At 43.8% G+C, this 15,575-nt stretch overlaps 1 protein-coding gene across 1 annotated transcript in view; it reads right to left on the bottom strand.

Moving 5' to 3' along the window:
- The window catches only part of RET (ret proto-oncogene), a 157,425-nt gene that overhangs the window by 81,982 nt on the left and 59,868 nt on the right, over positions 1-15,575 (bottom strand). The window contains exons 8-10 of the mRNA XM_030204979.1: positions 11,829-11,954; positions 4,254-4,364; positions 2,932-3,048 (exon numbers count right to left, since the gene is read on the bottom strand). Of these exons, the coding sequence (XP_030060839.1) occupies positions 2,932-3,048; positions 4,254-4,364; positions 11,829-11,954 (354 nt within the window). The remainder of the gene's footprint in view (positions 1-2,931; positions 3,049-4,253; positions 4,365-11,828; positions 11,955-15,575) is intronic.

The raw sequence follows: 15,575 nt of genomic DNA, 5'->3' as shown, positions 1-15,575 counted from the left end.
GACATTTCATTGTTATCCTTAAGTCCCTCTCATAGACTGAAGTAGGAATGTACATGGGAAAGTTTTTGTTTGTTTTGTTTCGGGGTTTTTATTTTCTTTTCATTTGTGATTTTTGAAAAAGTTCTGTTCCAAATTACTTGGATCCATTTGTTCATTAGCTATGAAAAAAAGAGTCTTAGAAAGTAAAAGATAATCTAGGCAACTCTCACACACATGGGCTCTAAAGACGTCAGTAAATCCATATTCCCTAGGATGGAAAATATACCATATATCTAAGTGGTTTAGACTTGGACATAATAGATCTCTACTCCCCCACATTGGGCTCTGGAAAGGGACATGACAAAGATTTTCTATCCTAACGGGATCTGCTACTGCATTGAAATTGCCACCCAATAACATGGGACAGGTTGGATAATCCAATAGAATTTGTAATAAACTGGTAAAAAAAGGTACTATCAAATATATTTGGTGCATATAAAGAGGTCAAAAGATAGGGTTTCCCATATATGGTGCAATGAACCACCACCCATCTGCCCTGAATATCATGAAACACCCCCTGTTCTTCAAAGAGAATATTTTATTGATTAGAATAACAGTACTAGCTTTTCTAGGAGTAGGGGCAGTAGCATGAAAACACCGACCAACCCATTCTCTCCGTAATTTCTCATGCTCCACAGTAGTCAGATAGGTCTCCTGGAGAAATGCTACCCCCACCCCTTGGCAATGCGGGGCCTGAAAGGTCTTTTTTCTTGTTATAGGGGAGTTCACCTCACAGAGATTCCAAGTGATAACATTAATGGTAGTCATCCCGGGGTAGCTGTCCATCCTCCTCACCTCCGAATAGCTACATCTCCTAGGAACCCACCCAAAACTGCGGAGCAAGGGAAACAAAGTCAGAAAAGTAACATCCCAAGACCATGTCCCGACTGCGTCCCCTATCCTCCCGCCCCACCCTCAAGAATTCCCTTCACCCCTTCAATACCCTGAAATACAAAAACCATAACGTCTAGAGCCCCAAGCTTCAGGACAATTACCTTTCAGGTAAGAAAAAACATAATATACAGAAGTGAAACATAGCACTGTAAGACTGAAAAGTCCCCAAATATGGAACACTGTGTCAGAATCGAGATGAATTTCAAAGAACAAGCAACAGTAAAATGGCTTTCAAGCTTGGAGAGGCTCTAAGGAGTGTCTTTTAAGATGGTGAGCCTGGTCAGGGACCCTGTGCCAACATGGTGTAAGATGGCCTCTCGAAGACCAAGAAGATTCTGGCTCTTCCACAAGCCCACCTTCCTGAGATGGGCCTGGGCTTCTGCTGGAGTTTTGATCTGGTAATTTCTCACTAAGCATAAAAGATAAGCCAAAGGGGAATAGCCATTTATATTTTATTCAATCCCTCTCATTAAATAGGTGACTTCTTTAAATTTGTGGCATTTTTGCAAGGTAGTGCTGGATAAATCCTGGAAGAATTAAATTTTTGCATTTTTATAATTCACACCAGTGGCAACCTAACCATTAGGCCAACTGAGGCAGGGGCCTCAGACGGCAGTCTCCATGGAGCAGCATCTCCCCTCTTCCCTACTCAATCCTCTTCCCCATGTTTAACTTCTTTTTTTTTTTTCCAAAATGTTGGGGAGAAAAGGTTGGCCGGTACCAACCTTTTCTCCCTACTGTGGGCAGCCTCTTGGCATAATTTCTTGTTTCCTCAGAGGTGGGATGCAGTAGATCAAAGAGGCCAGTGTCAGTGGAAGGGCAGCCTATGGGAATCACTGCCACTGCCACTGCCGCCTTTTGGAAAAGAAAAAAAGAAGGTAAAGATGGGGAAGAAGGTTGAGGAGGGAAGGGGAGAGATGCCAGACCGTGGCCAGGTGAGGGCAGGGTGGCATCTCATCCCTGCCTCAGGCGGCAGATTGCCTTGGTCTGCTCCTGAGTCATGACACCTGCCTTATGTACTGCCATTAAGATCTGCTCTGTCAGAGGATAAGAGTGCAAACAGGCCACTATGTTGTCTCGGGGTCTTTCATTGCAGGCAGGGTCAAGAAACCAGTGAGCTCTATCCAGCATAAAATCTTTAGGTACTCTCTGATTGTGTCATGGTGGTCTGAAGGAGGAGAGAGCAGATGGTGCGTACAAGCTGCACATAATCTTCCTCAGCTTCTGTTTCTGGTACTCCACACAGTCAAATGTTGTTATGCTGTGCTCTATTTTCAATGTCCTCAAGCTTTTCAGTAAGTTGGGCCAATGTTGCAGTGTGAGCTGTCACTCAGGTGTCTAAGTTTCGCCAGTGCTCTGAATGGGACTCCAATTATTGTTCTGTTTCCTCTACTCAGGTCCCAAGGTCTTCTAGGCCCTGTGGAGATCCTGGATAAGGAGTTTCAATTCTGACGTTCAGTGAGCCGCATCCCGCTGCAGATCTAATTTTAATTTTTCGCAGGACCTGCAAGTCTTTCTTTGTAAGAGGGGCATGCCCATCCGAGGGGGAAAAACTCTCCTGCTCCTCAGAGGCAGATGTATCCTGTTCCTCGGACGAAACTGCATCAGTGTCTTGTGAAACATGTGGGCCATTGGGACCTTCACAGCCCGGTGCCTCAAAATAGTGTTTGATCTTGCCGTGGTGCTGCCATGACATATTCTTGGAGTGCAGAGGAGGCTCCTATAGAGCAACAGGAGTGGACTTGAAAACTGAGAACGTAAAAGCTAAAATTTCACCTTAATTATTAGGGCAATGATGGAGTTTCAGGCTATAGCTACCATCTTATCGATGATGTCACCAGAAGTCCAGGCCCATAGATTTTAATATTAGTTTTACCTACATATCTTGTGGTAATTTCACATGTTTATATACTTCCAAAAATAAGGAATGCTGTGCATTTTGTTTAAAAATGCTATAGCTTTAATTTTAAGCAAAATCTTCAACTGTACAGCACTTACCCTCTATGTCATGCTTCTCACAGTAACAGTTCTTCCTTGGGTAGCAATAACATGTCCCATATCCTGCCCGAATTCCCATAAGTGGGCCTTTCTTATGACCTCCAATGACATCATTCTCTAATCAAACACATATACAATAGTCAATCATTTAGCTATTGAGCAACTAAACTCAAGAGATAGACATCATTGTTTATGGCAGGATTATACTGAAATTACTGATGTTGGAGAATTTATCAATATGTCTAAAACCGGGGATTAAGAATTGACCAGTTGTACCAGGATGCACTGTAGGCCTGGCTTTTTAAATGTCCTTTTACAGAAAATCTCATCTCCGTGACGATGGCATCGGATTAGATGAGGCCTTCGTTATGGTCTTTTATATTCATACTGTAAAAGTGGCTTTGTAATACCATTCAACTACTGTGAACATGCTCTCCTCAAGCACATGGGACTTAATTCACCCAAATTTATGATTTAGAAATTATACAACAGAAATATAGTTGCCATTTTTAGTGAATGAAAATAATCACTTCTTTGTATTTTTAAAATCTTGGCTCAAAGGCCCAGCATTTCTTGAACAAAGAGAATAGGCACCTTTTACATGGGATTTAGTTTGAGTTCCATTTAAAACTATGCAATATATTATTAGCTTTCCCATTATCCCTTTCCCAATAATCAGTCACTCCTCTGATATGACCAGTATTTGGAACCGGATAAGGAAACATACTGAGCATGCTCCCACATTTGTCAGCTTGAACTAAGGGCAAGAGGCATAGAGTGCAATGCCCACTCTTATTTATTTATGACATTTATACCCCACATTTTCCCATACAATTTTGAGTTCAATGTGGCTAACAAGCTAAAAAGAAGTCATTACAAAATATGAAACAAAATAAATAAGCCCACACATATCAATAAGGAAAGAATCGTAAATATATAAAGAATTCAATAATAAAGCATAATGGGGAGAATGGAAGGGGAGATTATGCACCAGGGTCAATTGACAGAAATTTTTTGAAAAGGAAAGATTTCAAAAACTTACGAAAATCAAATAGTCCGTTGGGATTGTATATTTTTCGGCAAGGAATTCCACCATTTTGTACCTTGGTATGAAAATGTAGCTGAATATAGATTTATAAACTACTTTCTTACAGGTAGGAAAATGAAGAGCAGGAAGTCTCTTGCACCAAAGAATGAATTGAGAGAAGGCAAAGTAATAAGGGCAACATATAGTCAGGGGCAATACCATACAAAATCTGAAATATGAGAGCACAGAGTTTGAATACAATCCTGGCACTGGCATCAAACCCCATGAGGCATACCTGTGCAATCCTGTGGACAGACGGATGGATCTTTCCCCTCAATGGCATCACAGTTTCCATCTGGGCATGTCTGGAGGTTGGGGGTACAGGTAGAATAATTTGTAGTAATTCCTGGAAGAAAAGCCGCTAGAAACTAAAAATGCCATACAATAGGACAAAAAGTTGGCTGTGGCAAACAGGACAAAGCAGTATTATACTTGTTCCTTTGATGTAAATATCTACAAATGTTTTTTTTTTTTATTTTACATCCCTTGTATCAATATTTCTTATGTGATGAACCCTGTTTTATAGTAGCAGCTTATCGGAGCGAAGAGCAGAAATAATTGTGCATATGAAGGGGGACAATTTTAAAACTGTCTATGTAATTGTGACCTATGCTGGTGGTTTCACATTTGTACTTTATGAAAATTTTCAAAGAAAATGTGCCTATTTGAAAATTGCAAAGTGCAACACATGTGCCTTAGAAACATCTACTTGCTTTGTCATTTCTACTTATGCGAGTGGCAAAACAGCAGACATACATCAAGGGGTTTTTTAACTAAAGTACAGTAAGACCAAGACTGAGCTTCTTATCTTTCCCCCGAACCAACCTCTCCTCTTCTCCCATTCTCCATCTCTGTGGATAATACTCTCATCCTCCCTGTCTCATCAGCTCGTAACCTTGGGGTCATCTTCAACTCCTTTCTCTCCTTCTCTGCACATATTCAATAGACTGATAAAACCTGTTGTTTCTTTTCTATAATATCACCAGAATTCATCCTTTCCTTTCTGAGCACTCTACCAGAACCCCTTCCACACTCTTCATCACCTCTCGTTAGACTATTGCAACTTGCTTCTCACAGGTCTCCCACTAAGCCATCTCTCTCCCCTTCAATCTGTTCAAAATTCTGCTGCACAACTTATATTCCTCCAGTGTCACTATGCTTATATAAGCCCTCTCCTCAAGTCACTTCATTGGCTCCCTATCTGTTTCTGCATATAGTTCAAACTCCTCTTACTGACTTACAAGTGCATTCACTCTGCATCTCCTCAGTACTTCTCACTCTTATCTCTCCCTACACTCCTCTCCGGGAACTCCGTTCACTGAGTAAATCTCTCTTATCTGCACTCTTCTCCACTGCTAACTCCAGACTCTGTTCCTTTTATCTTGTTGCACCATATGCCTGGAATAGACTTCCTGAGCTGGTATGCCAAGCTCCATTGCCGTCTTCAAACGTTGGCTAAAAGTCCACCTTTTTGATGCTGCTTTTAACTCCTAACCCTTACTCACTTGTTCAGTACCCTTGTTTTATTATTCCCACCTTAGTAATTCCCTTATTCCTTATTTGTCCTGTTTGTCTGTCCTAATTAGATTGTAAGCTCTGTCGAGCAGGGACTGTCTCTTCATGTCCAGTGTACAGCGCTGTGTATGTCTAGTAGCGCTATAGAAATGATAAGTAGTAGTAGTAATAGTAAGGTTTTGCTGTAACAGCAAAGATAGACACATGTGCATTAGATACAGGTGGTGTGGCCAGCATTTACCATGCAGGGCAGATACTTACCTCATGGCACCCTGTTACATGTTGTGTAAGATTTTCTGTCAGGGGGGAGGGAGGGAGAGAAGCATGTGTCTAGTGGGGGCAGAAGTGTAGCCATGTTTTGATGTCAGGGGAAGCAGACCTTTTGTGAAATAGGCGTCAGTATGAAGCTGAAGAGCTGATACTTATAGGCACCATTTTATTCAAAATCATATTGGGGGAGCAGCTGCTCCCTTTGCACCCCACCTAGCTACACCTCTGGGAAGAGGATTGGGAGGTTGTTCCAACCTGCAGCGGGGGGGGGGGGGGGAGAGGGGGACCAGATCTTTGGGGGGGGGGAGGGAAGGAATGGGAAGGCCATTTCACCTGTTAGCAGCCTTATGATTAGACAGCATGGTTGTAGTTACTGCCTCTGCAGTTAGAACTGCTAGCGTGCAATAATGATCCGTGTGCTGTAAGAGCAGGCCACCACTCTGACCGCCCCAAGCATGACCACTCACTGCTCATTGTTGCATTAAACAGCTAGTGAGGGATTTTTACTGTCTGTTTTAACATAAATTAGATATTAGAGCAGGTCTGTGTTAATGTTTAATATGTGGTAAAACCTGCACTAGAAGCTGAGCTCAGCTTAGTAAATGAGCTCCTAAATTTAAATATGCTGTTTTCCTCCTCGGACATACACATCCACGAGAATGCCTTTTTTCTTAGTGAGCAGCACAATTTTCAGTCAGACCATTATCCATATGTAGACAGGATTTGAAAACTGGAAAGTGAACAGCCTCTTCCACAGTTTAGCTGGAAAACAGTGGAAGAACAATCGCATCTTCTCATGTTAGGCTTAATATTTTACTTTGAGTCAATATTCAAAGTAAGTTAAGCAGCCTTGATGTGAAAATGCCCTTATATGGAAGACTGACTCCTAGCAGTAGTACCGTGAAACTTGTGCCAGGGTCAGTGGACACCATTTAGCACCCAGAGCCAGAAGAGGAAAACTTCTGCTCCATCCCAATATCCCACCAGGGTTGGCCCCAGGTAAATCCTGAGGAGAGGGAGGAAGGGGGGTCTCTGTTCCCCTTGGGGCCATTGGATGGAAGTCAGAAGTTTGTGTCTCTCTATTGAGTGGAAGAAGTATTGAGATGCCGATTTGGCAGGGAGGGGGGGGGGGCGATCAGAACAGGAGGATGGGACAATTTCACAGATCCCCTTATGTGCGTCACAGCTGAATATCGGCTGGGACCCACATACGTTTTAGCAGCCATAATATGTCCAGTTATATCCACATATTCAATGTTGATGCCTGGACATGGCCTGGCATTGAATATCTGGTTTAATTTAGCTGACAACTGTCAGCACTTAGAAAACTTCTGAACACTGTTGGCTAAATATTGACCAGTTTGTTTCTTTTGCTTATTCCTTGCATGGTTTTTCTTTGTTTCATGAGGAAGGGAGTAAGAAATGCTCATTATTTCCTATTTTAAATTTTTCTTGCATTCTGATTGTGTGTTAAGTGGCATTATAACGTGTACCTGGTCTCGGCCCCCCCCCCCCCCCAAAATAAGACAGAATGCATTTGTACACTGAGGTTACACAGTAGGATGAATGACTTTTGAAAGCAAAAATGGCACAAAGCAGCAGATGGATGATTTGTTTCTTGAAAAAAATGACCAAATCACTATTTTCAAAACGAATTTTTAATATGTTTTTCTACATAGTTTGTCTAAATCTCAAAGGTGCATATTGTAGGTGTGTTTTGGGCAGGACTAGGGCAGGCTTATGATTTCGATGTTTTTCTGTGAAATAGAACATTGCAAAAACATTCAGTGCAAAAATAGGACGTTTTTGTCTAGACCTGTTTTCACGAACGACTAAGTGCCAAAAAGGTGCTCAAACTGACAAGATGACCACTGGAGGGAAAAAGCATGATCCTGACCTTAATCCCCCAGTGGTCATAGACCCCCCTCTAACCCCCCCCCCCCAAACAGGTGAAAGTGACAGTACATACCAGGCTGTTTGACGCTGCAGATATAATGGCTATTCCTCTAGAACAGCAAACAGGTTCCTGGAGTGCCTAGTGGTTGGTGCCAGTGGACTGTAGGAGACCCAGGCCCATATCCCACTCTGTTACATTGTGGTGGAAAGTGCAGCGGCATTCCTAGGTCAGCTGCAGCCCACTCCCTGGAACACTCACTCCCCCCTGCACATCACCTTCCCCTGGCACATCACCTCCAACCCCCACCCTCATCTTAACTCCTGGGGGTGTTGGAAGCAGTGTGCAGCTGTCGGGCTCTGCCAGTTCTCTGCCCCAGAATAGGAAGTAATGTCAGAGAAGCAGGAACCGGCGGATCCGAAAGCAGTGTGGCTACTCCCTGCTCCCCCTTGCAGTGATTACCCAGGACGGACTGTCCCCACCACCCCGCCCTCGGTATACCACTATGAAAGTGTGAGGTGTACCAAAACCCACAAAATACCCACTGAACCCACATATCGGTTACACCTGCAGGCATTAGGGCTATTGTAGCGGTGTACATTTGGGTACAGTACATTTTTTGCTATTCCTGGAAGGCTCATCATACAATATAAGCAGTTATGATGTGATGTGTACCTGGGACCTTTTTATGTGAAGTTCACTGCAGTGCCCCCAAGGCTGTCCCCTGCTCTGCTAAGATGTCTGTGTGGCCAGTCTAGTAAGACTGCTGGCCCCTCAGACATCCCTAATGGCTGTTTTTGTGTGTTTTCCTGTGGAATTTTGTGTTGAAAAGGACCTTCAAGAAAGCATGCACTGAGCACAAAAATGTCTAAAATAGGTCGATTTTCAAATGCCCAGTTTTCTGGGCAAAACATGGACCATGTTTGGTACTGGAGTTTTGGATGTTTTTTTGCAAAATGTCCAAATCGGATTGGACATCATATCAAAAATGTCCCCCTCAAAGTGTATCACTGTGAACCTCAGACAGTTGGCGTTAACAAAGCATAGACTGTTTCATTCACTCACTCGTCTTCACCAGGGGCGTAGCCCCGGGTGGGCCTGGACGGGCCCAGGCCCACCCACTTGCCCTCCAGGCCCACCCATCCAACATCCTTCATCGCTGTCGCTGCCTTTTCTCCCACGGCTTCCGGGAGGCAGCGATCAGCGTTACCTGTAGTGCCTGCCCTGAAATTATGCTTCTTTTCTCCCCAGGCTTCGCCCCGCTCGTTTCTTCGCTCGTCGGCAGCGCTACGCTGCGCTGCTATTCAAACAGGCAGCTCCGCTTCCTCTCCTGCCACGTCCATCCGGCCCTCTGATGCACTTCCTGTTTAGTAGGGCCGGAGGACGTGGCAGGAGAGGAGCGGAGCTCTGTTGAATAGCAGCGCAGCGTAGCGCTGCCGACGAGCGAAGAAATGAACGGGGCGAAGCCTGGGGAGAAAAGAAGCATAATTTCAGGGCAGGCACTACAGGTAACACTGATCGCTGCCTCCCGGAAGCCGCGGGAGAAAAGGCAGCGACAGCGATGAAGGATTGATGGTGTGGGCCTGGAGGGGCAAGTGCTGGATTTGTGGTTTGTGGGTTTGGGGGGGGAAGGGATACTTTTGCCAGAGACAGTCAGACTTGTAGGAGGAGGAGATTAGAGGGAACTGGAAGGCAGAGAGCTGCTGGAGGTGGGAGGAAGGGGCTGAGAGCTTCTGGAAGAGGGAGGGAAGGGAGAGAGCTGCTAGACATGGGAGGGAGAGGAGGAAGGGGTTGGAGAGCTGCTGGACAAGGGAGGAAGAGGAGGAAGGGGACTGGAGGGAAGGGAGAGAGCTGCTGGACATGGGAGGAAGAGAAGGAGGGGGACGATGGAAGGGAGAGAGCTGCTGAAGGAAGGGGAGGAGGGGACTGAATGGAAGGGAGAGGAGCTGCTGGACATGGGAGGGAGAGGAGGAAGGGGTATGGAGAGCTGCTGGACAAGGGAGGAAGAGGAGGAAGGGACTGGAGGGAAGGGAAGAGCTGCTGGATATGGGAGGAAGAGAAGGAGGGGACAATGGAAGGGAGAGAGCTGCTGAAGGAAGAGGAGGAGGGGATACTGGGTGGAAGGAGAGAGCTGTTAGATGTGGGAGGAAGAGGAGGAGGGGATCTGGATGGAAGGGAGAGAGCTGCTGGACATGGGAGGAGAAACTGAGGGAAGGGAGAGAACTGCTGTACAGCACAAGGAGGAGGGAAGGGAATAGAGATACAGACCAAGGAGATGAAGGAAAAGGGAATATTAAACCTACTGCTTGAGGGAGGGAGGCAGGAAATCAAGCAACCAAAACCAGATGCTGGAAAGAGGAGGGAGTGAGAAGGAGAGAAGCTGGATGGGGTAGGGTCAGAGAGGGGTAGAAATATATTGGCACTGGGGACAAAGAGAGGGGAGAAGATGGACAGAGTAATATAGGGACACAGAGAAAAGGAGATACTAAACATGGAGGAAGATAGAGGTACAGAGATGGAAGAAGATGGAAGGATGGCAGAGAAAGAGGGAAAACAGATGGAAGGATGGCAGAGAAACAGGGAAAACGGATGGGTGGGGAGAGAGACACTGGATGGAAGGATGCAGAGAGAAAGGGGAGAGACTGGAAGGATGTGGAGAGAGAAGGGACACTGAACAGAAAAGGGTAGAGAGATAGACACTGGTTAGAAGGAGGGAGAAGACATTAGATGGAAGGATCAGGAGAGAGGGTAGATGGTAGAAGGATGGGGAGAGAAAGAGGGAAGACGCTGGATGGAAGGGTAGGGAGAAAGAGGTGACACTGGATGGAAGGATGCAGAAAGAAAGAGGGGAGACTATTGGAGGATGGGGAGAGAGAGGGGAGACACTGGAAGGATGGGGAGAGAAAGAGGAGAGCTGCTGCATGGAAAGGGGAGTAGTGAAAGATTGGAGAATAAGAGGAAGGGACATGGGGAGACAAGGGTGAGAAAAAGATGAAAAGCCATAAGTAGATGAAGGAAATTAAAGAATGGATAGTAAGAATGAATTAAATCTGGACACAGAGAGAGGCAGAAAAATATTGAAGAAAGCAAAGAAAGGAGAGAAAAATGACAAATGGCCAGGAAACCCTGGCAGAAGAGTTAAACGAAAGAAAGCAGAATCTAGAGACACAATGAGACAAAGTAAATGGCCATACAACAAAGGTAAAGAAAATAATTTTATTTTTAATTTAGGATAAAGTAATATGGTGTTAATAAAGTTTCAGAGACCAATACTTCCTTCCTTAGGTCAGGAGAGGATACCGTAACAGCATTATACTGACCTGAGGCAGGAGGTTTTGGCCTCTGAAAGCTCACTGAAAATGATTAGTAAATTGTCTGAAATCGGATGCACTGAAAAGCAGCACTTTACCCTGTGTGACAAATGCATCTGAGTGTGACTAAATTTTGCTGGGGGGGGGGGGGGGGGTACAGAGAAAATTTGTGCCCACCCACTTTAGGTTCAGGCCCACCCAAAATTGGCAGTCTGGCTACGCCACTGGTCTTCACAAAGAATGTTTCCCAAAATCAATGCATTGGCAGAAAACTCTCTATTAAACAAAGCCTACTTTCTTTGGGTTTCAAGCACCCATTAAGGATTATTCTAATGGAAGATGATTTAGACTTAGAAAAGGCTGATTAGTTCTATCCTATCCTATTTCCATTAAAACTATGAGGACAATTTGAAGCAGGCCCTATGGTTGCAAAATATGGGAGTACTTTTCATTTTCAAAGAGAAAGTATCTTAAAGCACCTATATACCTTGCATCTGCTATCTGCATCAGTGGCCAAGGGAGGGTAAAGTAGTATGGATTTTTGAAAACCCCACCTGTAGTGTTTATTCTTTCTGGAATAAGCAACCTCTTCCCTGGGAACATCCTGAACTCAGCTAAAAGCAGGCATTCTGTGGAAGGACTTCCACCTTTATAGCCACTCAGAGGCGGGTCAATTCCCGACAGGCCAATTTACCTAGATCAATGACAAATCACACTCTATGCTTCTTGAGTGGTGGCCATTTTGTTTTGTGTCTTTACATTTGACTGTAACCATAGTACAAAGCAGCACTGAAGAGTGAGCAAAGCATTTTGTGTTTACCTTTTTTATCCCCCTGTCTCCACTGACAGCGTCCGGCTAATACGCCCAATCCTCCACATTCTTCACATTCAGAGCGGTGTTTGTTCTCAGCACAAGAATCTGGGCATTCTTCGCTTTGCCGTATAGCTGTGGGAATAACGAGGTGGCATCAGTGCACTGCATTAGAGGATTCACTGGGTGTCATAATCTTATAAGTGCAGATGACACATTTATATTCAATGTCTTCATGGGTTCCTTCCCACCATTTGTGCACTGGACTCTTATTGCAACTGGTAGCCTTCAACAAGAATTTACCTCTCTCACTTCCTTTAGCCCATGTCTCCTTCCTTATTGCCCCCCTTTTGTGTTACCAGTCTGCTCTATCTCCCTCATTTTATCTACCTACTTGGAAGGTCCCAATTCCTTTGTTTAGGGGTGTGCACTTCTTTTTACTTTGCTTCTCTGCATGAATAAATATTTTTCAAACTTGGGGCCCTTTTACTAAAGTGTGTTAGATTTTGCAGTTAATGCAATAAATGAATATTTTTATTACATTTGTTCAGTGTGGCTTACATATTGTATACAGGTACTTTTTTGTACCTGGGGCAATGGAGGGTTAAGTGACTTGTCCAGAGTCACAAGGAGCTGCCTGTGCCTAAAGTGGGAATTGAACTCAGTTCCCCAGGACCAAAGTCCATCACCCTAACCACTAGGCCACTCCTCCACATGTATGTATTAGGTGCAAATCTACGGTGCCAATTATTGGGGGTGTGCCCAGCAGATTCCACCTTAAAATGTCCATTAGTCTGTGGAACTGAGGTAGCAGTTAGCATGAATCATTTAGCACCTCCTATTTAGGTTGTGATGAGTGGTCCTCTGCTAACTGATGGATGGATGACTGAATTGTCCAGAGGATGGTTACCTGACAGAAATCCTACAATATAGTGTGATTTGAACTTTGGCTATGGGTGCAGTAGACTTTAAAGGTAAAAGAGAGTTATGTGGGTCACAGCCAATATTCAGTGCCAGGGCCCATATAAGTAATAATAACTGGCTGATCCCTAACATTTCCCCTCTGTACTGCCTACTTTTTCTGGAGCCAATCAGTGGCGATATTCAGCAGCACTGTCCACTTTAGCGCCACTGATATTGGGGGATAGGCAGTGGTAAGAGATTTAAGTGGGCAAGAGAGGCTCCTCCCACTTAAATCATTTGGATCTATGGTGATGGTTGAGTAGGACTGAATACGATTTGTTTTGCAGAATATTTGCGAGGACTAAGTTTACTCTAAGTTGCATAGGGAAGATCCATTGAATACCAGGCCATACTACTAGGTGGATCGCGCAACAAGTGGATACTTGGCCCACGCTTATGGATGGGCAGTGTGAACAGCAAAAAAGCTTGGCCCGTGTGGATGGGTGAATGGCAGGGTAAGCAGAGACTCAGCCTACGCCTACGGGTAGGCAGCATGACAATCCTCCACTAGGGAATGGTTTATTGCACCAAGTATATGATGGAGAAATGTGTTAACAATCTTTCTTTTTAAATAGAGGACATGTGCAGTCCCACTTTAGACAGGTCGTAGAGGAAGGATTTGAGACATGCAGATCTGTTTGTCTCCAGTTTCATCAGTATTTTAGAACAGAATCTGCCAACAGAGTCCATTCTAAAATATATAAAGGATTTTAGAAGCTTATAGTCTGAAAACTAAGAATATAAAAAAGTTTGAGGCACCATATATGTGCACCACAGGCACTGTCATTCAAGTGGGGGTTGGGACTTTTCTATGTCAATGCCTAACCCTAATAACTAGGTATGTGGACCCGCTGTCTCTGTGGAAATTCATACCATTCTCATACTTGCTCTTTTGAAATTCTTCCCTATTCCTTTATTCACTGAAAGACATCTCTCTAACATCAAACTGAAATGCATGAAGCCAATTACCAGAGAAAGAAAATGGCTACAAGGAGCAACAAAATCTGCAAATAGCAGATTCAGAATTGGGCTAAATCAGCAGAGAGGTTGTGTTTCATTGCATCCTCTCAGACTGGTAGATGCATGTAGGAAACAAGATAATGTGCCATATTGTCTGTGGGCTCTTTTGGGAGATTAGCAGTGGGCAATTGTAACTGGGACTCTGCTTTGTTTATGTGTATTACAAATTTTTATATACCGCTATTTACCACAAAATTGGGGAAATAACACTCTATAGATTGGAATGAGGAAGGCGGTTGCGTATATACAGCACATTTCTAATGAAGAGATTATATATATGAATTATAACAGGAAATGAGATGCTGAAAATCTGGAAGACATTATTATTTACCAGAAAATCTTATTGTTGGCAGTGGACATGATTTACTATACTCTAGGGTACAGTACATAGATGAAAAAATGCAGGCACAAGAATTGGCCAGGATGTGGACTGAGTGAAGTCTAGGATCTGCAAAAATAGTGTGGGTTTAGGGAACTTCTTCTACACTGGGAAGCTGTTGATTAGATACAAAGAAATCAGATTCTATCAACTGGGCCTGTTAGTGCTGAATTGTATAAAGGGAATGATGTAATACTAATTTAGTAGCTTGCCACAGCAAAACAAATTAAAGTATGGGAGCAAAATTATTTTTTAGATTACAATCTCTTTTATGGGTCCAATATAAAAATAATCTGAAAAACAATTGCAGGATATGAGCATTGAGGACCACATATGCCTTTTTTCTGGTCCATTAAAGAGCCTGCAGTCTAGAAAAAAAGTAGGCTGCCTAGAGGATGGAGCAATAGACTATGAAACAGAGAAACCAGGGTTTAAATCCTGCTTATCCCAGAACATTCCTTCTGATCCTGGCTAAATTGTTTTATCACCCTGTTGCCTCAGGAACATTTAGAAAAAAAAATCTGTGGAATTATAGGTATGTTTCAGTAGGCTACCAATTAGTTGAAGGGGTGTTCAAAGAATACTTGGTTGACAACAGCAGAGTTCATACTTTGGGTCTTCAATGCTATGGAATACTCATCACCCATCATGGAGTTCAGAGACGGGTAGCAAAAACTATATCTTCAAACTTTGTGTTTAGGAATGACATTGTCTGAGACTTGTGAATGAGGATTTCACATTAGCTAATCTTAAGATACTATAAAGATGTTTGGGAAAGGAGTTTACTGTGATTGTAGAGTGCTGTATATATATATATTTTAATTTGTACCCTGCGCTTTCCCACTCATGGCAGGCTCAATGCAGCTTAGGTACTTATTTGTACCTGGGGCACAAGGAGCTACCTGTGCCTGCAGTGGGAATCAAACCCAGTTCCCCAGGACCAAAGTCCACCACTCTAACTACTAGGCCACTCCTCCACTCCATATGTCTAGTAGTGCTGTAAAATTATGATACAGGTCCAGGACCGATTGCCTTAAAAATATAGGAATATTCAGTAGGTCAGGGCAAGTTATATACAGGTATTTCCATTTGCCCAGATGGTTTACACTCTAAGGGGCCCTTTTACTAAGGTGCGTTACACACTAACACGCACTTAGGGACCCTTTTACTAAGACACGTAGGTACCTACGTGCATACAACATACATCAAATTAGAACTGCCGCTTGGCTACCACGTGTTCTGAGCCAGTCTAAACTGCATGCTTCTATGATGGATGCAGTGATTCTGGATAACATTTCATAGCAGTCATAGGTTTTCCCAACATTCTGAGTCTGATGCGATGGCAGGGATTTTGGGAGGGGGTCACTCATCCGTTAGGAGTGAATGGAGAGTAC

The sequence above is a fragment of the Microcaecilia unicolor genome, chromosome 5 (genome assembly GCF_901765095.1).
Source record: "Microcaecilia unicolor chromosome 5, aMicUni1.1, whole genome shotgun sequence".
Taxonomy (NCBI): Eukaryota; Metazoa; Chordata; class Amphibia; order Gymnophiona; family Siphonopidae; genus Microcaecilia; species Microcaecilia unicolor.
Note: the sequence above shows the minus strand (reverse complement) of the source record. Positions and strands in the feature narration are given on the sequence as shown.